Source organism: Sinohyriopsis cumingii, unplaced genomic scaffold, assembly GCF_028554795.1.
Source record: "Sinohyriopsis cumingii isolate HCF-2022 unplaced genomic scaffold, ASM2855479v2 utg001237l, whole genome shotgun sequence".
Lineage (NCBI taxonomy): Eukaryota > Metazoa > Mollusca > Bivalvia > Unionida > Unionidae > Sinohyriopsis > Sinohyriopsis cumingii.
Genome location: NW_028315973.1, coordinates 507724 through 534834, shown reverse-complemented (window position 1 = coordinate 534834; position 27111 = coordinate 507724). Strand labels below are relative to the sequence as shown.

General features: G+C 35.3%; 1 protein-coding gene across 3 annotated transcripts in view; it reads left to right on the top strand.

Moving 5' to 3' along the window:
• The window catches only part of LOC149772703 (fibroblast growth factor receptor 2-like), an 80605-nt gene that overhangs the window by 9664 nt on the left and 43830 nt on the right, over window positions 1–27111 (top strand). For 2 of the 3 annotated variants that reach the window (XM_089947456.1, XM_089947458.1), the window contains exon 2: window positions 20302–20635. In XM_089947456.1, coding sequence (XP_089803582.1) covers window positions 20527–20635 — 109 coding nt within the window. In that variant the 5' untranslated portion in view covers window positions 20302–20526. Of the gene's footprint in view, window positions 1–6380; window positions 6400–20301; window positions 20636–27111 lie in introns of those variants that run through there. The other variant, XM_089947457.1, reaches the window with a different exon arrangement.

Genomic DNA, 27111 nt, shown 5'->3' with positions numbered 1-27111 from the left:
TTGTTGTTTGCAGTTGAAATAGACTATTTCTTTATATATTTTCTACCAATAAATAAAAACTTGTATCTACATGCACTGCCTCTACTGGCAGGTATAGTTTTACTTTCACTATGAACGAAAAACCCGTTCTCTATATGCAGTGTTTTGCACACACTTGGAAGTTAGCATTCCGTGAAGAAAGATGAAGAATATTGGGTTGTTTTACACCCTGGGGAATGAGCTTTTCTGTATCTGTAGGCTACTGTGTTGTATTAATTTTTTACATGATATCTTTTTGTACAGTTCTGTGAAGCACAATCTGACAAAGGTATTGTTCTTTTACTGAAAGGGTAAAAACTGCCTCAATGCCGAAAAACCACAAGTCGTAAACAAGATGATGCTATCAAGTATACAGTAGTCCCCCTCTTGAACAGCCACCCGCTCCTTACGGCCAGAATCTGTTGGCACTGACGAGTTTGTATTCAAAAGTACCCCTCACGAAAGGCCACCCGACGAACACGACCAGCGGCCAGCATATTAGTGCAATAATATAAAATTTACCCCTCACAAGCGGCCGCATTTTATTTTAATATGTATCCAGAACCAGTATTTTATTCATAATGTTTGTTAAGTAATCCAATTTGTTTCCTGATGTCAGGTTTTCGTTACTGAAAGAAGTGTTGACTAATGTACAAGTACCACTAAGGTTAATATTATATCATTTATGCTGCACGAGAATCCACATTTATTCCATAAAGCCGAGAAAGACTCAAATTCTAATCCATACAAAAGGGTAAGTACATGTAATCTAATTAGCCTTACTGCTGTGTTATCATAAGATGTCCGGTTTAGTCACTCTGATAATTGTTAAGATTACAATTATTGAACAGTTGTAAGGGCTGAGAAGTGGCAGTATCGAAGTACAATACACAAGTCAGCAGGAAAATGGTTTGATAGCCTTTATGGTTTCCCTTAGTAAGATGTTGAGCTTGTTCACTTTGATAATTAGTGGCTATTACTACTGACAATATTTGTCAAAATTACAAATCCTAATGGCCGCGAGGTCAAATCTGCGTGATGTTAATAATGTACATTGAAGCCGTTTTGACTTCCCTCACTTAGTGTAAAGAAATGTATAAAAACAATAGGGTACCAGACTGCGACTAACGAATCACGTGGCAAGATCTCTTCCTTTAAAAACACACAGCAATTTGTTCAGATGCATAAAAAATTGTTTTATCAGTATTGTAGTTGGCAACATGAATAACTTACTGCAAAAAGATCAACATGTCATCGAGGAAAAGAAAAATTCTCAGTTCAGAAGAGAAAGTGTTAGTAATTCAACTGACCAAGAGGTGGGGTGGGGGGTAGAGGATCCTTGCAGGAAACTAATGCCGGAAAGACTCAGGTAAACAATATCATGAAAGATAAGGAAACAATTCTGCAGAAGTGGGAAGGTGAAATGGACGGAAAAAGGAAGATTGTTTGAGCCAGGAGATGTTTGTATTCTGATTTGAAGGGCAAGAAAAAGCAACAATTTTGTCACTTGAATTGGGATATGACGACCTTACTGCAAGTAATGGATGGTTGCACTGATTTCAAGTGTGACACAGTATTAAGTGTTCTGTCCTTAGTGGAGAATAGCTGATGTTAATAATGAAATTGTCGAAGATTGGAACAAAAGACTAAACGATATATGCAGGGCATATGACAGAAAGGATAGTTTTAATTGTGACGAGACTGGTTTGTTTTTTAGACAGCTACCAACAGTGTGACAGATGATGTGATCTGCAACATAATTATAAAGACAGTTTTAAAACTACATCAATGGTTATTCATAACATTCTTTTAAAAATGATGAAACAGTTTGTCTTACATTTATTTCACAACATGCATGTGATTTTTTAAAGAAAATATTAAATGTTTTAGAATTAAATGTACTTGTGACTTTCTTCATATGTATTTACTATTTGCATTTGTCATCCCACTCTAGAAAGGCCACCCTCATTATAAGGCCACTTCCCCACTGCAATAGGGGTAGCCTTATAAGAGGGGGACTACTGTATTGATAATTTGCCCATGGGGGTGGGGTGGGGTGTCGTAATGATACACTGTGTTGCTTATCCATGTGTCATGATACACAATCTGTGAAATGATACATTATCATAGGTAGAAAAGGTTTGAAATACCATGCTTGTCTGGGGGCAATCAGCTTAGAAAAAAAAATAGTTGCATAGCCGATTTTTCTGCTTGCCCTGTAAGTAACTGGAAATGTCCAGTAAATTACTAAAGTTGTACAAAGAAAGTAACTTTTCGGAAGTCTTCCTCATGGAAAGTGGCCCACATGTTGACACACTTATTTAATCTCTCTTAGATCAACAAAAAAAAGTTAATCAAGCAATTTCCTTTTTTTCTGGGATGGTGTTTTGTATTTAACAAGGGAAAATCTATTCTTCTCGTGTTCAATTTTTAATGTTTCCAGTCAGCCAACCATCCCTGTTTTTCATTGCCAACCCTAGCTCTTTTTTTCACCCCGGGGTAAAAAAAAAACTGAAATTGATTTGTGCATATAAATGAGCTAGTTTAGCACAGTACTTACTATGTTATATATATTAATCATTAACTTATATTTAATGTTTAAAAAAAAATCCTTGAAATTTGTGCAGCTGATTGAAATGGTTCAGCCCAGTACTTGTTATCTTTAGGAATCAATATATATATATATATATATATATATATATATATATATATATATATATATATATATATATATATATATAAAGAAACCCTACCTACCTTAATTTAATAAACATTGCAATAGGAAACATGCACATTTTTTTACTTTTTGATTCAAAGAATTTTTTATTTTATCCCTTTGATTTTAATTGTCCCTGTTGTAGTGGTATGTATCCTTCACATTGTACATGGTATGAATATGTTTTTATTTTCACCATTGCAAGCTTCTGCATCACAGCAATACACCTAATGATTTACCTTGGAATGTTCTATCTCCTAAAAATATTATGGCTTTAGCATTACACTCGTCTGTTGATTGTTTTTTTTTCTCCCTGATTTCCAAACTTTGCTCTGACAGAACAAGGTATGTATTAAAATTGATAATAAATGAAGGGATTTGAAGACATAATGTTGTGGACAATTCATATTGGACTGTAGGCTAACTAGAGTAAAATGTTTTGTCTACTAGTTCTTCTGGTTACTAAACCTTAGACCTGCTGGTAAGAAAATGTTTTGTATCAGATTTTTTTTGCATTGCTTTGAGCATGCCAATATTTTAATCTGATTATAATGTAAAAACTACTCCATGGGTTTATAATTTGATTATAATATAAAAATTACTCCATGGTTTATATGGTACCACATTAGATTGTTGACAAATCCAGTTGAAGGGATGAAAATTTCCCATAATTCTGTGGTCATTTGAGCATTTAAACAATTAAGGTATTTAAATTGGATTCTTGTTGATTTAATTCTATCAAACACCAACCATATTTCAATTGAGCCTTCAAAGAGTAAAGCATTGAGGGTGGTCAACATTGCTGGTTTTAAATTTATTGGACAATAGCTTGACTATCCCATACTGATCTAGCCTTGAATAAATCATCAAAAATGACTTTCTGAAATGGGGTCAATTTGAAACAGAGTGTTCTTCCCAAGAGAAGGAGACTCTGGCCTGAGAAATTTCCCTGGCTAATTTTGTGTGGGTAATTCTAGTAACTACTGGAATACAATTTGGAGAAGCTCCCAGGGAAATCAAATTTCACCAGATCTGGTTGTTGGTATGTGGAATTGGGCAGAATTGTGTGAACCATACTATCTGCTTCATGGATGAGCCCACTGATTGATGTGGACTAATTGCAGTTGCGGTTTTGGTTTGTGTAGCTTCAGATCACAATTTTAATGTTTATTATGAAATCAGTTGCATTTAATTAAAATGCAAGATTATTTGATTGTCGTATTTTAATATTTCGTGATGTAGAACAGGGTAATAGGGTGCAAAAGACATCTCTGTTCCCCATTAAGTTGTTGTTGTGGGGTTTAACGCCATTTTTCAGCACAAGATAGGCTATATATGGCAGCCAGTATTAATGGTGGAGGAAGAACCCAGGGAAACCCCTACCCCTGAAAGAACCACTGGCCCACAAGAAGCTACTGGTAAGCTTTCTCACATACCCACATAGACCAAACCTGTAACAGTGAGCGCTTTAGACCGTTCGTCCACTCTGTGCCCCCTGTTTGTTGTTGTTGTTGTTGTTCTAGGGTTTAACGCCATTTTTCAGCACAAGATAGGCCATATATGGTGGCCAGTGTAACTGGTGGAGGAAGAAACCTGGAAAACCCAGGAAAGAACCACCGACCCACGAGAAGTGCCCCCTGTTTGCCTTTAAAAGTTATTTTAAAGTGATACTTGTTAACATCATGTATGACCTGAGGCTGAACCTTTCGGGCAATATAAGCTCAACATCTTTTATACACCAAAGCAGGTGGTATTAGAGAAAGGGAGAAATATGTAATTTGGCAGTGATAAAATAAATAATGTAATCTTTATTACTGGTTCATAAAGATATAGTGAACAAAAAATTCAGTTTTGAGATCTGACTTTATTTTCCCTTGAAAAATCTGGAACATGACTGTCAATATTTTAGATATTTCGGCCTTGGATCTAAACCAGACCAATCTGAACTGTCATGGATAGATGAATCATTGCAAACGGTAGGATAAGTTTTCAGATTTGGAGTAAAAATGTGTGATAGTAAAATAATAGTCAGTCCATTATACACACCACCCACCCACCCACAACCCATCAAATTTTTACCCTTTTGCACATGTATATGGGGTAATGGCCTATCAAAACTAGTTATTTTTTCCCCGCTAAGCATCTGGTTGATTGAAAATCTCTTGGAAATAGGTGTATTTGGATGCAGTCAGAAGTAACCCAAAATGGTGAAAATGAACAGAATCTCAAGGGGCCAACAAATTAAACTACACTACAACCTGCACTTGATGGAAATGGTTTTACAGGTCCATATGGCTGGCTGTTCAAGAGATTATAATATGTAAATATTGCATAAACATTGCTAGATATTTGATAGCTATGCCGTAAAGACAAACTGGTTTTCAAGTTACTTCCCAAAACCAGTGTGTAAATTGGCATCACTCAGCTCCAAAACTGGCTTTAGATCTCAGTGCCCAGTGAGTCCATTTTATATTAAACCTTGGAGTAATTATTTTATGCATTGGCTTAACTTTTTGGTCAGTTCATAGAAGTTCCACTTTATTTTAAATGGTTATGTCACATTAATCCATCAAATTTTCCAGGATTTTAATTAATCATGTCACATTATTCCATCATATGTTGCCTGGATTTTAATTAGACATGTCACATTAATCCATCATACTTTACCTGGATTTTAATTAGTCATGTCACATTAATCCATCATACCTTCCCTGGATTTTAATTAGTCATGTCACATTAATCCAGCATAATTTCACTGGATTTTAATTTGTCATGTCAAATTAATCCAGCATAATGGGCCCCGCGTGGCCGAGTGGTCTAAAGTGCTCTCAGTTACGGATCACTGCCATCTCACCTCTGCTTGCGTGTGTTCGAGTCTCGGATTCAGCCAATGTCAGTATGTGAGAAAGCTTGCCATTAGCTTCTCGTGGGTCGGTGGTTCTTTCCGGGGTTTTCCCAGGTTCTTCCTCCACCATTAATACTGGCCGCCATGTATAGCCTATCATGTGCTGAAAAATGGCATTAGACACTACAACAACAACAACATTAATCCAGCATAATTTCACTGGATTTTAATTAGTCATGTCACATTAATCCAGCATAATTTCACTGGATTTTAATTAGTCATGTCACATTAATCCAGCATAATCTCACTGGATTTTAATTAGTCATGTCACATTAATCCAGCATAATTTCACTGGATTTTAATTAGTCATGTCGCATTAATCAAGCATAATTTCACTGGATTTTAATTAGTCATGTCACATTAATCCAGCATAGTTTCACTGGATTTTAATTAGTCATGTCACATTAATCCAGCATAATTTCACTGGATTTTAATTTGTCATGTCAAATTAATCCATCTCTTTCTGGAACTATTCCAAGGGGGTATGATGTAGACATGTAAACTTTTATAGTCCTGAAAGTGTGGGACTGTTGGTCATTTAATGTGAGAGACTGGTTGTAAAGTGGGATCATCTCACATGTTTACCTCCAACTATTTTTTTAAAAAGGTTTTCTTTTTCAGAAAACAATTACCTTATTGTCAGTTGTAATTGGGAGAATTTGCTGTCACTTAGGACTGTCAGGTTTTCTACACATAATCTGGAGACACCCAAATAAATGAGGCTGGCTGAGTGGTTAATGTGCAAAATCATATCCAGAAGGTACAAGTTTGAATACTGCCAGGGACAAGGAATTTCACTTGTTGCCTCGACATGATGCAACTTTTATATTGTTGATGTTCTTTTGAAACCTACCATTGAGTCAAGTCATTCAAATTTTGTTGGTTCCCCACCCAACCCAGTTGATAGTCTAAAAAAAAATTAGTCTCTTGTGGTGATGAATAAGAGACAAGAAAGCTCGGTTCATTTTACAACTTCGGACAAATTAACAATTTAGCTTAGCAACTTAACTTCGTAACTTGACTGCCAAATCGTGCAAAATATGTAAGAAGAAAAACAAATTATTCACTTTGCACTACTCTCTTTTTGTTTTACCTGTGTGAATGACTTCAGCGATAATAATTGGATTACGTATGCAACATAGAATTTCTCTTCTTGTTGTGATCATTTTGTTTTTATCCCACTGAAATTAATTTCCAATCCAATAATATGGTTCATAAAAGAACAATGATACAGTAACAAGTGATACATCAGCCAGCAGTAATGTGACATTATGCATTGTTAGATGTACTTGATTGATTAAATGGACTGCCTCAACATGGATCACTTGTTCATCAGCCAACTAATTGTAAAGCAAAGCTATCCCAGAATCTAAAGTCACTAGTTGATAGTAATTGTTACAGATTGTCCCCTGTAGAAATATTTACAGCTGTGATTTATATTTTGGTTTTATTTATAATGTTTAAGACAGCAAGCTGTTGTTATGTGATTTGTATATTGAGGAAGCAAAATTGACAGAATATACCAGCACATGCATTGTGGTGTTACAGAAGTACCCAGTTGCAAGAGAGAAAACATTTTCTTATGATAGTCATACATTCCATCAGTTGATAGATGTTTTGCTTGACAAATACAAGGACAAATTTAATCTTTTAGTCAAAACAAGTGGGAAAAATAACCAAGATTTTGAAATGCTTGCAAGTCAGGCTGTCATTTTGAAGTAATGATGTTTTTCATTATAACATTATGCAATGTTGGTAGTACAAGTAGAGCTACAAAGCCAGTAAACATCACTATGGAATAAACCTATCATAACTGTATCCCAGAACATGCTAATTGGTTGGAGTTTGGTATGTGCAAGAATATTTATGATACAAGTATGCCACTAATCCAGGTTAATAGACTCCTTGCTTTTATGTGAGATTTAATTTGTAATACCTCAGTTTAACCAGTTTCTAATTTCTGGTTGTGGTGTTGTAGGTAATAAATAAAGCAATTTCAGGAGATATTTACCATTGCAGAATATGTGTTCAAACACCATTCTTCAATACTGCACCTCATTGTGTTGTAGTATTATATAGTATCTTTAATTATATCCATATTAACCATGCATAAATTGGTATGATAGAAAATCTAAATGATTGAGGGTTGAGCAGTTTTTGGAAGTAGCTATTTGTCTTGAGCCATTAACTTGTGTCGCCACCACACACACTCTCTCTCTCTCTCTCTCATGATATTGATATATTTATATATTCCATTAACAGTTTACTTAACATATCATTTATAAAATGACCAGTTTTTGGCGATTTCCAACTTAAACCTTACTCCAAGCGGTCAAGAAAATTCTGTTCATTGTCAAAGCAAAGTTGTAGTACTTAACAATATATAGATTATAATTCCTCTATTCTGTTCACAGAAAAATATTGTAACATCAGAACATTCTTGTTGTTAACTTTGAAATTGGTTAATTATAATGTTTTGCTTATTACTAATAATAATAAGTAAATTATAATACCTGTTTGTTAAAAGGCAGTGTTGATCTCATGGATTAGCTTATAAGTCTTCTAATGTCCTTTTAAATAATTGTTATTTTTCAAAAGTAAACAATTTTTAAAACAAAACTTGTTGAAATTATTAATAACAGTAGTAATAGTGTTTTAGTTGTTGTTGTTGTAGGGTTTAATGCCATTTTTCAGCACATGATAGGCTATACATGGCGGCCTATTATTAATGGTTTAGGAAGAACCCAGGAAAACCCTGGAAAGAAACAACAACCCACATGAAGCTACTGGCAAGCTTTCTCACATACCCACATTGGCTGCATCTGAGACTCAAACCCACACAGACAGAGTGAGATGGCAGTGATCCGTAACGGAGAGCACTTTAGACCACTCGGCCACTCGGGGCCCCAATAGTGTTTTAGCAATTGTGCATTAACACATTAACCCCTAGTAACGACTTTACGGGGCAGGAGGTAGTAGCCTGCTGCCGAGCTCTGTAGCGTCATGGTCATGCATGATTCACTAAAGTGGGTGGTATTATAGAAAGGTAGACAGATGTAGCTCTACAATGATACCAAATAATCTGGAATATCTAGTTGCACTACAAAATACAGATAGAAAAACCTCATTTTTTGGACCTGACCTTTTTTTTGCCCAAAATTCGCCCGTGGTCGGAATCCGATTTTGTGTCCAGATTTTAGACTTTTTGGTCTCAGATCTAAGGAAACCGGTATGAACTGCAAACAGACAGATGAGCCTTTGCAAAAAGTAGGATAAGATGGGCATTTGGAATAAAGAGTGGTCTCCATACAAAAATAACACTGGTCAACAGTGAAATCATTACTGACTTGAAAAGGCCCTAATCTGTAGTATTTTGGTGTGCCGAACACGAATATAACCGTGAAAAATTTGTATTGGCTCTCGTTTTGAAGATATTCATATACCTCATTTTCTATGTTTCACTGTGTAAATTTCTCCAGTAGGACTGCAGCAACATCCGGAATAATGATGTAACATTGCATAATACCATCATGCTCACATCATCCACAGTTGATTGCATCATTTTCTGATGCAATGCAATACTAATGCCATGCGGCTGCTGAAGTAAGTTGACGTCAGCAGTGTACTATACATGTGTAGGCCTATTATACTAATGCCAGGCGGCTGCTGAAGCTGATGTAAGCAGTGTACTATATAAAGCCCAATCAGATAGGTTCAGCATTTAAAATATTTTAGACGTTGTGCGAGACAGTTCAAGCTACTGTTACATAAAACTTATTATTTTATCCATTTACGTACAATAAAGAACAGTAATGCCTCGAAAGTGTGTTAATACCGCGGACAATTTTTGCTATATTTGTGGGGAAGTGACATTTGCCAACCAGAAGAAAAGTATCAATTCTCAAGTGAAGAAGGTATATCATCTTTACTTCGGATGCAAGGTTGGTGACCAAGACAAGCCTTGGGCTCCGCATATATGCTCTGCTACATGTACAACACAGCTTTCACAGTGGTTGAATTGCAAAAGGTCATCAATGCCGTTTGCAGTCCCAATGGTGTGGAGAGAGCCAAGCAACCACCTAAATGACTGTTACTTCTGCTTGGTTCCTCCTCTTTCCGGCTGAATAACGAAGCGAAAGAAGTCGAGAATAGTCTACCCAAACATTCCGTCTGCATTGAGACCAGTTCCACATGGTGAGGGACTTCCTATTCCAGAACCTCCAGCAGAATATTCTCTTGATTCATCTGACGAAGACAAAGGTGAGTCGACCTGTTCTTCTCCTGGTCCATCAGCATGCAGTGATCCAGATTTTCACTGTGGTGCATCATCAACCCCACACAGAATAACACAGGAAGAACTAAATGACCTGATTCGTGATTTGGACTTATCAAAGAACAAGGCAGAATTGCTAGGATCAAGACTCCAACAATGGAATCTTCTAGAAGAAGATGTCACAATTACTGCATATCGAAAGCGCCACCAGCAATTGGAGCCTTTCTTCAGAAAGGAAAGTAATCTGATATTCTGTTCCGATATTGAGGGCCTCATGAATGCTTTAAAAATCACTCATGACCCACAAGAATGGAGACTATTTGTGGACTCTTCGAAACTGAGTCTCAAGGCTGTGCTTTTGCACAATGGAAACATTCTTCCATCTATTCCAGTAGCGTATGCTGTCCACATGAAAGAGACATACGATAACTTAAGGCAGCTACTGAATTCCATTGAGTATAACAAGTACAGCTGGCACCTCTGTGGTGATTTGAAGGTAGTTGCCCTTTTAATGGGACTGCAGCAAGGATATACAAAATACATGTGTTTCTTATGCGAGTGGGATAGCCGAGCAAGGGAAATGCACTACATGAGGAAGGAATGGACTCACAGGCAGAATGTAGCCATTGGAGAGAAGAATATCCAACACCCAGCTCTGGTTGAGGCTCAGAAAATCTTGCTACCACCCCTTCACATCAAACTAGGTTTGATGAAGAACTTCGTGAAAGCCATTGACCGGACTTTGCCAGCATTCCGATACCTGCATAAAAAATTCCCTCGACTCAGCGAAGCAAAGATTAAAGAGGGAGTTTTTGTGGGTCCTCAGATTCGAGAGCTTTTCAAAGATGACCGGTTCAACAACTTGCTGGAAGGTGACGCGAAACAAGCATGGAATGCTTTTCGCCTAGTTTCTACAAACTTCCTCGGAAATGTTAGGGCAGAAAACTATAAGGAACTAGTAGAAGACATGTTGATGAAGTATAAGAAACTTGGCTGCAATATGTCTCTAAAGATTCACTTCCTTCATTCCCATTTGGATTTCTTTCCTAGCAACTGTGGTATTGTTAGTGATGAACACGGCGAACGTTTTCATCAAGATATCGCAACAATGGAACAAAGATACCAGGGAAAATGGTCCACTACAATGCTGGCTGACTACTGCTGGACACTCCTCAGAGATGCTCCCGAACAGCTGTACAAGAGACAGGCGAAGAAATCTAAGATGTAGTCAATGACTTGATTTTTTATAGGTAGGCTATTACAGTTGACCTTTTACTATTGGAATGCATTTCGTTATGTAAACATTAATTTCTTGCAGATTACAAAAAAACTAGAGCCAATTTTGCAATTTGACTGTCATATTCGTGTTCAGCACATAAAAATTGATAAGAATTGACTAATTTTATTTCAGTAACATGACTTTTGTAAAAATTTGTTGTCCAGTGTAATGGCTCCGTTTAGCAAAAAATAATAATAAAAAAGTCCAACTTTTACCCTTCTGCTCATGTGCGAGTCAAATAGCCAACGAAAATCGATGTTTCTAACACCACTAGGCAGTACGTTATTGAAAGATGACTGGGGATTTGGTGTTTTCGAGTCTGTTCAGAAGCAGCTTTCAATATGTGTTTCCTACTCAGTTTTCAGGCAAAAATGACAAAAAGCTCCAGGGATTAATGTGTTAAAATAGAACAAAGGTATATATGTATAAAGCAAAAGGGAAAAAAATATCCCTTACTTTTGAAGAACTTAAAAAAACTTTCTTGACTGGATTTATTGCAAAAGAAAAAACTTATAAATTATATTAAGGCCAAACAGAAAAACAAATCTATTTATAAGAAAACGACTTGCCTGCCCTAATTTTAAGACCAGTGCAAGTAGGAACACACATTTTTTCCTTGGCCTAAACTGGTAAGAAAATTCTATGTTCCCACCCCAGACTAATTCATCAGTTTCAAGGCCCATCCATCAATAATTACCAGTCACTGCATAAATATAGCTCACTTAAAAAATACATCCTATAAATACTATCTCTCACTTACAAAATATATCCTGATCCAGCCAGCTTTGAATAAGGAGGTGACATTTATAATTCCAAATCTCTTTCACTCTACCTTAGAAATCCATTTCTCCTATATTTCTTGTGGAGGTCAGTGTTTGTTGATGCTAAAGGAGGATCACCACTGGTCATTAAGACCTTATATATTACTGTCTAATAACTAGTTGCTGTGCCCTGACCACATGGATTGACCTGCTTCACCAGCAGTGGGCAGGTGCTGCTAATTGGTCACTTTAATGAGCATTTTACCTGATGCCTGCAGACCTGGAACCTGCCATCACCCATGACTGCACTTTTGTAAGGGTTTTCATGTGCATTCAAATACAATCATACATTTGCATGCATACAGTGGCATCTCAGATGGCATATCCCCCTAAAATAATAGGCAGTATAAAAAAGAACTTGGGTGATTATTATCAGTTGGACCTTTACAAAAAATCCATTTCTTGTATGCCAAATTACTGAAAGCCACTAGATGTACTCAAGTTTATATATCTGACACCATCTCTTGCTAAATAAGTCTCTTTTTAAATGAACCCCTATATCTGACCCATTTTATGCACAGCAATATTCAGAGAAAATCTGCTCATCATATTTTTTTATTGGCCCCAGAAGTTTAGAAATGGCTTTTGGTTTTTTTTTCTTTAGCTTTGTTTCCCACTGGAAAGTGGACCATTGGCATGTCACAAGGAACCCGGGTTTTCTGAGCTTGTCAGGAAGATAGTTTGATACAAAGTCACTAATTGTGGAAGACCCTGTGCAAAGTTGTGCATTTGGGCAGATTTCAGCTTTTCAGTAGGGGATGAGCCCTAACCTAGTGCTCTAGCATAGTTCTCTAAACACATATTTGTATATTGTTTTGGGGTTATTACTTGAAAAAGGACATTCAAAGAAGTTGTACCAGTTGGTATTCAGAAAGATATGTGGACAGCATTTGTTTTTTATTTCACAGTAGAAGTTGTTAATGCCTCTGTGTCCATCGTATAATTTCCTCACTAGTACAATTTTTTTCCTATCCCAAATATAGGTATATACAAAGGTATCTACATCTTTGAGGTGCTTCGTTTCAAAGTTGAAAGCCACTGATGCCTATGTGTCGTGCATATTGTTTGTTGTTCACTTGTTCCTACAATTTTTTTACCTTTCAGAAAGCAGGTGTTTACAAAGGTGTGCATAATTGCTAGAGGCGTTTCATATCACAATTGGAAGCTTTTTGTGGCCATTTGTTTGTAGTATTGTTGTTGTTCACTTGTTCCTACAATATTTACCTTTCCAAATGTTACCAAATGTTGCAGAGTGTACAACACCTTTTGAATAGGGGGCAACCCACCTTATTAAATCCCCTACAATGCTACATCTCCTAATGGACAGTTTTTGTAGTTTGACAAATGTTACTTAGTGTAATTATTTACCTGCAAGGAAGATTCAGCTGCAAAGACCCCAATCTGCTGTAACATAATGCACCACATGGATAATGCAGCTGATGCACAGTGTGATACTTTGGATGAGCTTGGGTTAGGGGTGGGGACATTTTATGAACCTCTTTTTGATCGAAATATGAGGATTTATTAAATGTTAGATAGAAACTGGGAGTTTGGTACTACTAGAGAATGTCCACAGATCACAATACTGCTTGTCCTTGAACTTAAAAAAGAAGTTTTAAAAATACTGTTGTTATTATTAATGCTTGTTCAGTCCATGGAAATATTCAGAATGACATTCCTATTAGAAATGCCTCCATTTATGTTCTTTGGCCTCGTATGAAAATTACAGGCAGGCATGCTTCTTACAATAAAATATGCCCCCCACCAATCCTTCAACGTTCATGTAATTTTCTTTTGCAGTTTTTTATATCCCTGTATAGTAGATTAAAAAATTTATATTATATGGGTTGGTGCAAACACCAAAATAAGTATTATTTTGTTTTCAATTTTGTATGCCTATTTTGAGGTTTAAATAATGACAAAAGATAAGGAATTTATACAAATAAACAATTTGCTGTTTAATTAATGATTTCTTAATTTGTATTAAAAAGTTATTAAGAAAATTTTGATATTTATTATAATAATGAGTGTACCTTAAAGGTGAATTAAAATAAGATCCTGACTGGAAAAATTCCATGGTGCAGCTCATTTAAGGTAAACCTGATATATGTATTTGAACATGAGTTATGTGAGAATGAAAATATGATAGTACAGAGCAGATGCACAGTTAAGGTGGCAATATTGAGGAAAAGAATAAAATTGTCTGGTTTTTATAGCACCATGGTGCATTATGTACTATTAATTTTCTTTGTCTCTCAAAAATGTTGCATCCCACAAATTTGCCCATGGCAGCATATGTGCAACACTGAATTTCAGTTGCAGTTTTGCCTCTTCTTTGTAGATTTTCCTGCTGCCAGTCCTAAAGGGCTAAACAAATTTGTTGACTTTAAAACAATTTTTTGTTGTTGTAGGAGTCATTTGCAATAAAAGACATACATTCTGATTATTTCCTCATACTGTTTGAAGTTTTGTGATCTTTCTATTATTTATGCATGTATTCTTTGCAACAACTCTATAGGGGGTTTCATGGTTAGTATCTCCCCTTAAAAACACCAGAGGGCATATCGGTGCAACTCACTTCCAGATAGTTCAATCAATTAAGATGGCAGATGTAGATCAATAAAATGTGACAGACTGCTCACATTATGCAAGCAGGATCGATATCTCACTATCTTAAAAAGAAATTCTATCAATATTTGATCAATTTTTTTTCTACATCTTTTTTTTTTCACTAACTTGCGCTGCTCCCAGCTTTCAAATAAATATTATCTGCCCATTTTAGAACTTCATTATCTTTCCACTACTACCTTATGCTCTAGTTTGTATTGTTTGACTGTGCGAAAGTGTATCGCTGTGTAAAAAGTTCTTGCAATTTATCTCACTTGAAGAAAAATGAAAATATGTTTATTTTGTACAGATTCAATCATAGCAGTTAATGGAGGTTGAACGACAACGAGAAAAAAATTATAACTTTTTAAGGTTTTTTTATTATTGATTTAGACTTGCTTTTCTATTAATGTTCATTATATTTTTCATGAAATAACTTTGATTTTTTTTTTAATGCACAAATGTCAACCACTCTTGAACAGACAGGTGCACGTACGAGTCTCCTTGATGATTATTTTAATTTTATTTCCTTGAACGGTTGGAAATTTTAGAGTATACAGTTTGTATGTCTGTCTTTCATCTGGTGCATGGGTATGTATATCGAATGAATGTGTGTTCGCATACGTATATTACATAGACATACTTCTGGTTAAAAACGAGTATAAAATGATGCTAAGTTAGAAAGAGTGACTGATAGATAAAGACAACAAAATATGAATATGCGTGAGTATCCATTTATTATTGACTTGTAGAGTATGTTCTTAAAAGCAGTCTCTTTTTTAAATCGTACTGTTTGCAATTTTACATCCAGTCACGTAGATCAATATTGATTTAAAAGGCGAACCAAAGTAATATGACGGAATCTGTAAAATAATTGGATCTTTAAAACTTACATATTTGATGCAAGGAAAGTTAAACAGAATTAAGCTAATTTTAAGAAGGCTGTTCTATATAAATTTGCTGGCTGCAATCAGAAATGTCTAAAGACCCCAGCAAGTTTGAGAGTTATTACGTGTAGCATAGCAAAGAAAAATCATGCTGAAAGTTATTGCATGTACCGTCCGATATTTGATGTTTTAAAAGTCAAAATGAAAATGGAACAACAAAAAACGTCATTGGGCATGTTATTTAATCTGAATATTGTACGATATTTACACCCAAATATGAACAAATATTCCGTCTGCATTAATTACACTCATTTATCATTATGATAGCTAATGTAATTATTGCTTTGTTAAGTTCCTCTGAATACATTAAAATACTGTGTTCCATTTTTTTTTAAATTTAAAAAAATTCTGGTTTAAAATATTCAGCATTACAAATCAGCTGACGTATTGAATTCGTGTTATAATTTTCTTATCGAACTTGCGTTATGACTTTCTTAACACCTGTTATAAACCAACTATTAGCCTTGTGAAAATAACTGAGAAAGAAGGATATATCAACATATGAAAAATGCAAATTGTTGAGATTGTTTTCGTTAAAGTTATATATCCAAAAATGTGCAATAGATGCTTAAAATTGGAGAGCAGAGTGAAATGTTCCTACAAATATAATTATAGATAATGAATTTATATTATCAGGTATGGACAGTGTATTTAATTTAATTATTTGATATCATTTAAGTATGGAAAGTAAATAATAGTTAATTATCTGATACAGGTTAATGTAAGTATGGACAATGAATCTAATTATCTGATTTAATGTCTTTAATTATTCTCCTAGTTTGAACAAAAGATGTTTGGCATATATAATTGATTCATTGGTTTAACCATAATGATCTGTAGTACAGCTAAGATACCTTCTTTTGTTGACTATGTTTCGCTAACCAAGTGTAGAACGGTGAACTATACGGAACTGGAAATTTTTTGTGGGCATGCGCATTAGAGCTAAGGGAGGGAATTTTAGGCACTACGATCGGTAACTCCGTTGTAACCATGAAACCCCCCTATACTCATCCTAATGTGGATATGTGTTTTAAATGAAAATGTATGAATATAAATGAAATAAGAGATTTGTGGGGTAGTTTACCGTGTCTTTATCAGTATGGATCATTTGAAACAATTGTTTTAGTTAGATTTCTGTTACAAGTAGTTGATTTTATCAGGCCTCCAGCAAACATCTCAAAGATTCATCCACCAAACACTACTAAGTGCCAATTAAAGAGATGGGCATATTACACATAGATATGTCTTTCCAATACTTTTTGTTCCAGACTTGTGACCCCAAAGGCTTAACTCTAAAAGAATCATAGAGGAAGTTGTAAATAACTGATTCTTCAGGGTGTGAAATTCCCTTTGATGATTAGGGTCCAGGAAGTAGAGATTATTGTGCCCCCCCCCCGGGTTAGCATTGAAAGAGGTTAACCACCAGTGTAGCAAATTCTCATAGAAGGGAAATTATGATACAAAACCGAAGCATGCTTCATTTACATTGACTGGCCTGTTTGAAAATGGGGTGGGGGCAGTAATACAGAATTTTATGTGTTGAATAGGAAGTTATTTTTAATCCCAGGACAGTGAAAGGTAACTCACCCAGGACTATTCAGTTCAGCAGGTGTGAGTAAGAATTTTACAGGGAGTGTTGAATGCATACCAGAACAGTGTTTGAGTAGTAATCTTTTACTGTAGGAGTGCAAAAAAATAAGAACAATGAGGACCTCAGAATTATGGACGTTTATATTTGGTGGACTGAACAGAAATGGAATTCACTTTAAGTAAAGGCTACACAAAATTTAAAGGACAACAGCTTAAAGGTGACTGATAGAAAAAGTGGATATTGGTTCTTTTTTTCTTACACCCTGTGTGTTATTACTGGAGTATATACATGACATGTATATAGAATTGTACAAAGAAAAGTTACTGCTTTTTGCTCAAGAAAGGTTTTGGCTCTTTGCAGTGAATGAAGTTTACTACAACAAAAGATAGAAATATATTAGACATTTGTACAGTGGCAACATCACAAATCTGTAAGCCCAATGGATATTGCATGGTAGAGCAATTTATTTCAAATAGATCCAAAATAGGTTCCTTCTATAAAGGAACGGCTCTCTTCATTCTTGCACATCAAGTGCAGGATAAGAAAAAAAAATTTAAAGTCCCTTGCAAAAAAATAAAGGTTCCTCTTATAAAGGAATGGCTCTTTTCATTGTTGCACATTGAGTGCAGGATCATATTTTTTGTAAAAGCCCCTCACAAATTTTAACCCAGGGCACACTTTAAAAAAACACAATGGCAACTTTTCATAGAATGTTTCACCATGTCTCTGGCACTAGCAATGACCAAGGTGACAAAAGCTTTAGGACGGCCATTAATATCTATTTTAAAGCAATGTACCAGGCCATGAAAACGTTCAAGTTTATTGTAGGGCTACTTCAAACAATAATTTTAAAAAATAAGTTGTATTCACATCAACATTTTCATTTATTTTGGATGAATCGGCTGTATTGCTGTATTAAAAAAGTTCCCAGCCCTAAACCCAAACTTGGCAAAAAATTTACTGAACAATCTTGTCAAGTGTACAGTATTCTGTTATGTGCAATTTTCACTTTGTAAGTTGCCATAACAATTTGGAAATTGTACTGCACAATCAAGTGTCTGTCAGCCTAGTATGATTTATTATGAGCTCGAAGATTTCAAAAATGGACATCTAGGACTGCATTCCCACCAAATCTGAGATTAAAGTATTAAGAAAATTGTGTACGGATTTTACAAAATGGAGCAACCGGGATCCAAAAATCGCGGTCCTGGAAGCAGGGGCTCGTGCTACAACAATAGGTATCCTTTAGTACAGTTGTAATATATAACACATCTTTTTCTTTACAAAATATTTTTGACAGATAGTAAATGCTGCATGAACTTACTGTTTTCTTGTACACAAAAATGAAATTTTAAATTGAGCATGTAGAATTTATTTACCTTTGTATCACTTTTGTTATTTCCGTTTGAAAACAATTTTAAAGAGTTCTAATCAATATCTTCTTAAAATAAACCACACAGAAAAATCACATGTTCATTTCTTACCTTAATTTTTCAATTAAATCTCCATATTTAATCAACCCTCACCCCCTTCCAATTTCCATTTTTAGAATATATGTTATGTATAATTACATTATTTTAACAGATCTGTATTGCTATGTATAGCAATATACATAATTGGCTTATGTGTTGAACAATGTCAGGTAGCTTGTATTGCACAAAACAAAAATGTCATTGTTTCATGGGATTAACAACTGGTGTCATTTTAAGTCAAGACACCTTTTGTCCATACCCCAGGCCAACCTGCAGTTTTTATAGGGATGTATGTGTGACATTTTATGAAAGGGTTGTATTTAAACCCAAAGCATGGGTGATAGGGATTCATTTTTGTGAGGAATTTCTGACAGATTGATGTAAGTACAAATCTACACAAGATAATTTCATTTACTTTTTTCAGTGTGTAATTAATGTTAATAGGAAAATATATTACAAGGCAAAGGCATTTTCATTATCATTTTACCTGATCAGATTTTTTTGCATAACTATATATGATTTATTACCATGACTGTATAAGGAATTTCCGTAGCTGACCAATTTCCTGGCCAAAAATTAATTTTGTCCATATCAGATAAAATATCAGGTTCAGCCAAACAAAAGGAAATACTTACAAGATACTGATATTTTATTTTTAATACAGGTCATAACATCATAAACTAAATTATAGGGTAGGACACATTTATAATCGATTTTAATTTCTTTCTTTTTTTTCATCTCCAATTTGTAGCTTCTTGGTTCCACTTAAAAAGGAAACCACTTAGCCTTACAAGCAGTTGTTGGATCATGTACACATCATTGCAGTGTTCTTGCAACTGTTTCGTTATTATTTTTCTTCTGAAATAAGCTGTTGATGGATTCATTGTATGATGCAATCGGAAGCATAATGAAAAGCATGTACAGGTAAAGTGGCATATCAGCACTAAAGTTACTAAATGGTGCCAGGTGAAAGTAAGATTTGCAATATGTGAATAGTAAAATTGCACAATAACTTGTGGAATATAATCTCTTTGAAATAAATAAAGAATAAATATGTAAAAATTCTGGGAAACCAAAATATTTAACAAAAATGGTAACAGGTGTAATACTGTCAGCATGATTGTCTTAACAATTTTGCGTGTGGTTCAGACTTTATAAGGAAAATTAGGTTCAGATTAATGTACAGGTTACTGACTTGTATAAGTAGTAGTTGTGGTGGTGGTGGTGTTGATATATAGCAGTAGTAGAATGATTAGAATAAGCATTCTACATTTTGAGAAATCAAATAGTCAATTTTTGCTTAAAAAGATATTCCAGACTGAACAGGAATTATTGATGTTTTTTTTACTTGCATTTGTTTTTCTGATTCCTATAATTACGCCTATTCCTTTCCTTTGATGGGTGGTTGAAAGGTTTTATTACACTTGTATCTTTTATTTTTCACCTGCATTTTTAGTCCATTTCCTCTAGTCTATTGTTTACTAAGTTCTTTGATGTAGTCACTAATTAGTTGGCTGGATTTGACACAACTTAATCCCATTGTACTGGCAAGCCAATCAGAAGTCATTGTTCACACTTTTCCTTCATTAATGTTCCACCTGATAAAGCTGTACAGCCTGTATACCTGTTTGTTTCATATTTCTTATACATTTGTTTTCTTTAATATTTACAGAAGAGGAAACCAAATAAGAACCTGTGACCAGTGCAATACCGAGCAGTTGAAATTCAGAAGTTTGGATATATCAGTATTGTGAAAAATTATTAACTAAAGTTAGATTCTTGAATTGTGATGTGAATTGTTAAAAAAAAACGTATTGTGAATTTAATTCATGATGTGATAAAAATATGTGCTAACTATGTCTGTGGACAATGCTGACATTGGAATATTTCTAGATCCATGATGGAAACTGATGCCAAGTTGCAGAGCAAACGGTTCACTTGGAATTTTGTTGTAACCCTTGCAGTCCTAACTCTTCATTCCTTACTGGTATCTGCAAGACAAGTTGGTAAGTGTAATGTCTTGTTAAGTTATGTCTGGTACCTAAGTTAACTTGTCATTGGGACATTGCATGCACCTCTAACCCCCAGTAATTGATCATGATATGGGGATTTATTACATTTTGGGGGACTTACAGTTTGGAGTCTGAGAGCACCCTCTGGGCATGCTCAGAGTGCAGTGCTATATTTATCTATCGAACTTTGCTCAAACTGACTAAACATGCCAATCTTCTAACTCTGTGTACAGACAGTCTTTGTTCTCCAAATCAACACCACACATATTTGCTTATGATGATGAAATGTAAAGTTTCATTAAAAGTTACTGTGGTTCCATGTTGGCACAGACTGGTTCTCTTTAGTCCATTTTATCAGAAGAAAAAATCTACATGGATTGAAGAGGAGTCCTGTTTAATCCAATTTTTACTATAATTTTCCCATCATGCATGTACAATACAGGCCCAGTGTTACCTTGAACATGTAGATCAGTGTCTTTTGAGTTTGCTTGTCAGTCAGAAAGTATAAAAAGCATAGTTTAAGGTTGTGAATTTAAAATGCACAGGAGTTACTGTAGTTTGCTAAATTCCATCTAAATCTTAGTGTAATTTCTTGAAGTTTCCAACCCCATATTTCTATTAAAATAAAGGTTTTGAAGTACTTGTCATAGAATTCTACATCTTGGGAGAAGAAAAAAAACTTCAATTTTTTTTCTGTGGTTCTTAAAGTCAGATTTATTTGTTCACAAATGACGTTCTCACAAGCTCTGCTGACATGTGTATCAGTTGTATGTTTCACCCATGTTAGTAATTAGTTGTAAGGCACAATTATAACAGGTTGGAAATAAGATACAAGTGAACAATGAAACCACTAAGTCCCCACAACTAAGGGGTTGTCGATCATTACTCAGCATTTGTGCACTAGCTTGACTGATTGATCAGATAACAATTGGAGGAAAATTACAGGAAACCTTAATTTTTGTTGGATGGATAAGGTTACCCAAAGTTACACAATATTGTCTTAGTTTGGGTAATGAAAATTGCATGGTGCTTTTTAATTAGCGAGTTTAAAGCAACAAACCCCCCCCCCCTTTTTTTTTTTTTTCTTCTTTCCCCATGTATTAGGTGACTGGTAAAATAATAAATGACCTTTGGGAAAATTAATTTATGTGAACTGAAAAGTTGCAAGACAGAGTTTATCTGAACAGAAGCAAAGAAGCAAAGAAACCCAAAACAAATTGACTTGATGAACCAAGCAGTACCTAATTACAAGAGACAAATGGTAAATGGTAGGTTTGTAATTGTATGCAATGAGAATGAACTGTTAATAGTGGTTGTTCTTCATAAATTCTGTTTTTCTTTTCGTTGCTGGAATTGTTGTGTTTATAATATTTTACTTGTTTAATATTTTTTTCTTCACATCTATGTGTTCTTGTTTATTTTATAGGTACAGATCACTTTGGACTAGTTCATTTTGAAGGTAAAATATATAATAAACCAGAATGGTTTATAATCAGTTGAAATTATTTTGATATTTTCTTGAATATTTCTGAGCAGTTTAAACCCAAGGAAAAAATAAATGTTCACCTTTTAAGTATAAAAGTTCCAGTTTGCAGTTAGTGTAGAATGACCGACATTCTGATTAGGATAAATTTTGCATGTGAATGGAGGGAACAGTGTGCAGCATGAATTGTAGTAGGGTCTCCTAATGAGATTTCCCTGGTAATTTCTGAAAATGATTGCATCTTTCAACCATTAATTTGGTGAATTTATGCAGGGCTCGAATTTAACACAAATTTCTTTGTAGCCAGAAGGACTAGTATACTGAGAAATTTACTAGTCCTGCCATATCTTTACTAGTCCTGGCCACAAAATGTCACACACTTGTATTGAGATTAACAACAATTTTATTTCATAAATAGCATTATCATATGAAATGCAGAAGTACGAAAGTATAAATCCTGCTTCAAATCATCAATCAGTCAATTCACATTTTTTGTTTCTCAAGATAATCAAGATCCAATTCCAGAAAGGGATCCAAGTGTCCTTTCTCGTCCTCCACTAGCTACAATGTCATAGCCTCAGCTTGATTTGTTGTGGTTGAGGCTACGAACTGATCCCATATCATGTAATGGAGCACACAAAAATCATCACTAAAGTCAGAAAAACAAACAATGCATAAATCAACTACATAAGTATAATCATGTTGTGAAAGAAGTTTGGCTTATTTTAAATTTATTAAGCCATACACGATAAAATAAATTGACATGGTTACTCTAATCTCATCCTGTCCTCCATAACAGATAACGCGAGACTCTCGCCGTGACCCCTTTTCTACGTAAGGCTTGCCAGACCATATTTGGATATTCTACGCTATATTATTATCAATCAAGTGGCAAATAATCGCTTCTTGGTGGAATTTAAAAGTTGTTGATAAACCATATTTACTTCTAATGCGCAGAATTTCTGACCCAAACGGCGCCAAATTTTTACTACGATTTGTTTACGTTTCCAATTAAGGCATCAATGTCCTTATATGGCACACAAACAAACAAGCCTGAGAATGGAAGTAATCATTATTTGCACTAATATGGGGGACGATCTAAACGAAAATATCGGCTAAAAAAGGTAAACGTAATTTCACAACTATTTCTACAATGATTTTCGATATTCCGGTATTAAATAAGAGGACTACTCAACTTATTGGATTATATGCAAGGAATATGTTTAAAGTGTTATTATTAGGCTAAAAGAGCGCCAGGTGTGAATCACACCCGGCTTGCTCCATTAACACGTATGTGCTCATGTTAGTACCCTGTCCACGAGGTAGGAGTAAGGGTACTAATATTAGTACTAGTCCTCCACCTGCACTTGGGGTCCATATGGGGCTTGTTCTGGTCTCCTTACCCTTTTCCCTAAAACTGTCAGTACAACTGTCGCACACTACTGCAAGAAACCTTGCTTTTTTCACACCTTTGACAAATTTCTGTCTTTTGCTTTCAGCCATGTAGTGTGTAAATGTAACAATCTGTTAATCATTACTGTAAGTCTCTCCAACATCAACTACTTTCATCTCATCCAGCTGACACACCCATACAAAATCAGTGAAGGGTCTTCTGTTCTTTATGATAGCATGTGCATTTCTAAACAAATTAACACGCCGGTCAAACACATTCCGATTTAAACTTTCCAAGATCTTACCAGCAGTCCATTCTTCTGGTGGTATCTGCATAGGTATCTGCATAGCTGCTTTTCTCTCTGAATGATTTTTGTGTTGCCCACAGCTTTCATGTACGTTTACTGATTCAGTTTTAAAGTTCGAACAACCCGCAACAAAACTGGATGTTCTCTGTGTTTGTTTTTGCGAATTCCGTACACCACTTACACCGCATAACGTTCTTTTCCTCATTATAATTCAGCCATTCCTTGTCTTCTGTCCATGTCTTCTGAAACGTTCAATTATGATTTTAACTATCATAAAAATTGTTCCTGTCTTTTATGTCATTTTCATTCAACTTGTAGCTTTTTTCCGGTGGCTGAACACCATCTATTAAACGCCACATTTTGCCTCTCTTAAAAGGAGGGAATTGTGCCTTGTATTGAAATACGAGATGTTACAGTATAGCTGATACAAATTATTTAAAGTAAGAAAAGGAATGGCACAGTGTCCTTTATATCAGAAAGTCAGAGCAAGAAACGCATTTCAAAACATGTGCATTTTCCCCCCTCCCCTACAATTAAATGGCCTCTCCTTAATAAAGACTTGACTGCAGCAAAATGTTCTGCAGGATCAAAGCAGTGGCTATTGTAAACACTGTTATAAAATATTAGCATGAGAAAATAATGTTAGTTTCACTTGGAAAAGTTGTGTTCCCATCAAAAGAATTATTTGACTTGGCTGTATTTCAACGCTCCAATTACAGTCTCATCTTTAATAGCGTAAGTTAGGTAATTGTTCCTAATTAATCGTACCTCATTGTATTGTTGAAATTAATAATAAGGAGGAAAATTTTCAAATCTTAGATGCCAATGCTCAGAGACTTTAATTTGCAACAAATGTACAGCATTCTGCTTGGATATCTTCACGTGTATTCAATTATTTGTTCATTCTTGTAGGGGAAAAAACACAAAAACTATTCTTATCATCATAGAAAAAGTAGTTGTATGGAAAGGATGTGTCAAATGCAGTTTCCTGTTTGTGACTGTTAGAGTGTTTGGCTAGCGAGCCAAACAAATAAAACAACCTTAAACAAACAAACATGAAAACTCGTTTCTTTGAATAGTTTTTGCCATGTTCTTTTGTGTGGTATACTGCTTCGTAGTTTGTTACTGTGGTAGAGCGAATAAAGTGTGATACGTCATTTTTCATTTAATTCGTTATAAGATTAATTAGGATCAATTACCAAATTTCTGTTGTTAATGACGGGACCATAATTGGCGCTGTTAAGTGAAATACACAAAATCGGATGGTTTCTTCTTATAGAAATGCACCTTTCCGAGGCAGAAATTAGCTTCATCTTCTCATGCTAATATTTTACGACTGAGTTTACAATGGTCACTACTTTAATTCTACAGAACATCGGCTGAAGTCAAGTCCTTATTAGGGAATGGCATAAACAAACGCTGACTGTTGACAACCGAAACTTACTAACCCATCGGTCTATTAACATTATGGAAGTTACTAGTCCGACAGGAAATGTACTGCTTACAAAAGAAAGTTTCTGGCTTACATCAACATAAAGCTGTTCATTTCACAAGGAGTTGAGCTATTATGGCCGCCTTCAGCTAAATTAAATTGGTGGTGGGGTGGGACTAGGGGAGGTATGCCTGTTAAAAAGGAAAGGTGAACTATTTTGAGTGCATGTTAAAAGCAAGGCTTTGCCACTAATGTATATTTTTATTAAAATATTCTTTAGACATCTATACAAGAATCTGCTTCGGGCAAAATATGTATTCCACAGGTATTTCTGTAAATAAAAAAAAAAGAATATTTACCCAAAGCCATCCCCCCACCCCTTCTCATCTGGGGAATTTCCATCATTTTTCAAAACTGCCATTGTAAAGCTTCTGCTGAAGAAACCAACACTAGTCTATAATGATTTAAAGAACTATGCCCAGTTTCTAATCTCACATTCATATCAAAAATCTTAGAAAAGGTTGTTCTATCCCAGCTTGTATCTCATCTAAATTCAAACAGTCTTTTTAGTAATGTAGAATCTGCATATCGCCCTTGCCACATGACTGAAACTACTCTTCTAAAAGTAGTTAATGACATTCTCTCTGTGTTGGATAGCGGAAAGATTACAGTCCTCACCCTCCTTTATTTGTCTGCAGCATTTGACACAATAGACCATGATATATTACTTCACCATCTCCAGCATGTATTTGGCATTCATGATAAAGCCTTACTATGGTTAAAGTCCTACTTGGTCAACAGGACACAAATTGTATCTGCAAATGGAATACACTCCAGCCCAGTTGATCTATGTTGTGGTGTTCCACAGGGGTCTGTTCTTGGACCTGTTCTCTTCATTCTGTACACTCATTTGCTCTCCAGTGTCATAGATCATCATCCAGTGTCTCACCGATTGTACGCTGATGACACCCAAATATACAAATATAGCCACACAACTGAAGTTAAAGCTACCATCCAAGGTGTAGAGAGGTGCATTTCTGATGTGAAATCATGGATGACATGTAACAAGCTGCATATGAATGAGACCATTCTGATCACAACACAAAAACTTTCTCATTCACATCCTTTACCTCAAACAATAAATATCAGCAACACCAACATTAAATTCACACAATCAGTATGAAACCTAGGTGTTACTCTGGACAGTACTCTCACATTGCACCAACATGTCATGAACATAGGTAAGGCTGCATATCTTGAGCTGAGACTCATCAGCTCCATTCTCAAATATCTTTCAGCTGATGCCACTTAAACACTTGTGTTCATTAGTACTTTCAAGACTGGACTATTGTAACTCAATTCTGTCTGGTTCATCTCAATATCTGCTCCAGAAACTTCAAAAAGTTCAAAACACAGCTGCTCAGATCATACTTAGAGTACCATGACCAGAGCACACCTCCCCGCTGCTCTGTACCCTACAATGGCTATCCATTCAATCCAGAATCAAACACAAAATTTGTTCTCTGTGCTACGTTTCACTGTCGGACTCTAGTCCAACATACCTATCTGACCTCACCCATGTATACACACCAGCAAGATACTTACTCTCCTCTTCTGACAATCGTATACTCATTATTCCCACTATGAAAACAAAGTCATATGGACAGCGTTCTTTTGCATACCAGGGCCGAACAACGTGGAATGAATTGCCCACTCAACTTAGACACAAAGACACAGTGATCCCATTCAAGAGTGCTCTCAAAACTCACTTATTTCGACTGCGAGAACAAACTTAAAGACCTAATAATGTTTCCTACCTTAAATATTTATTCTCAGCATGTTTTTTTTTTATGTT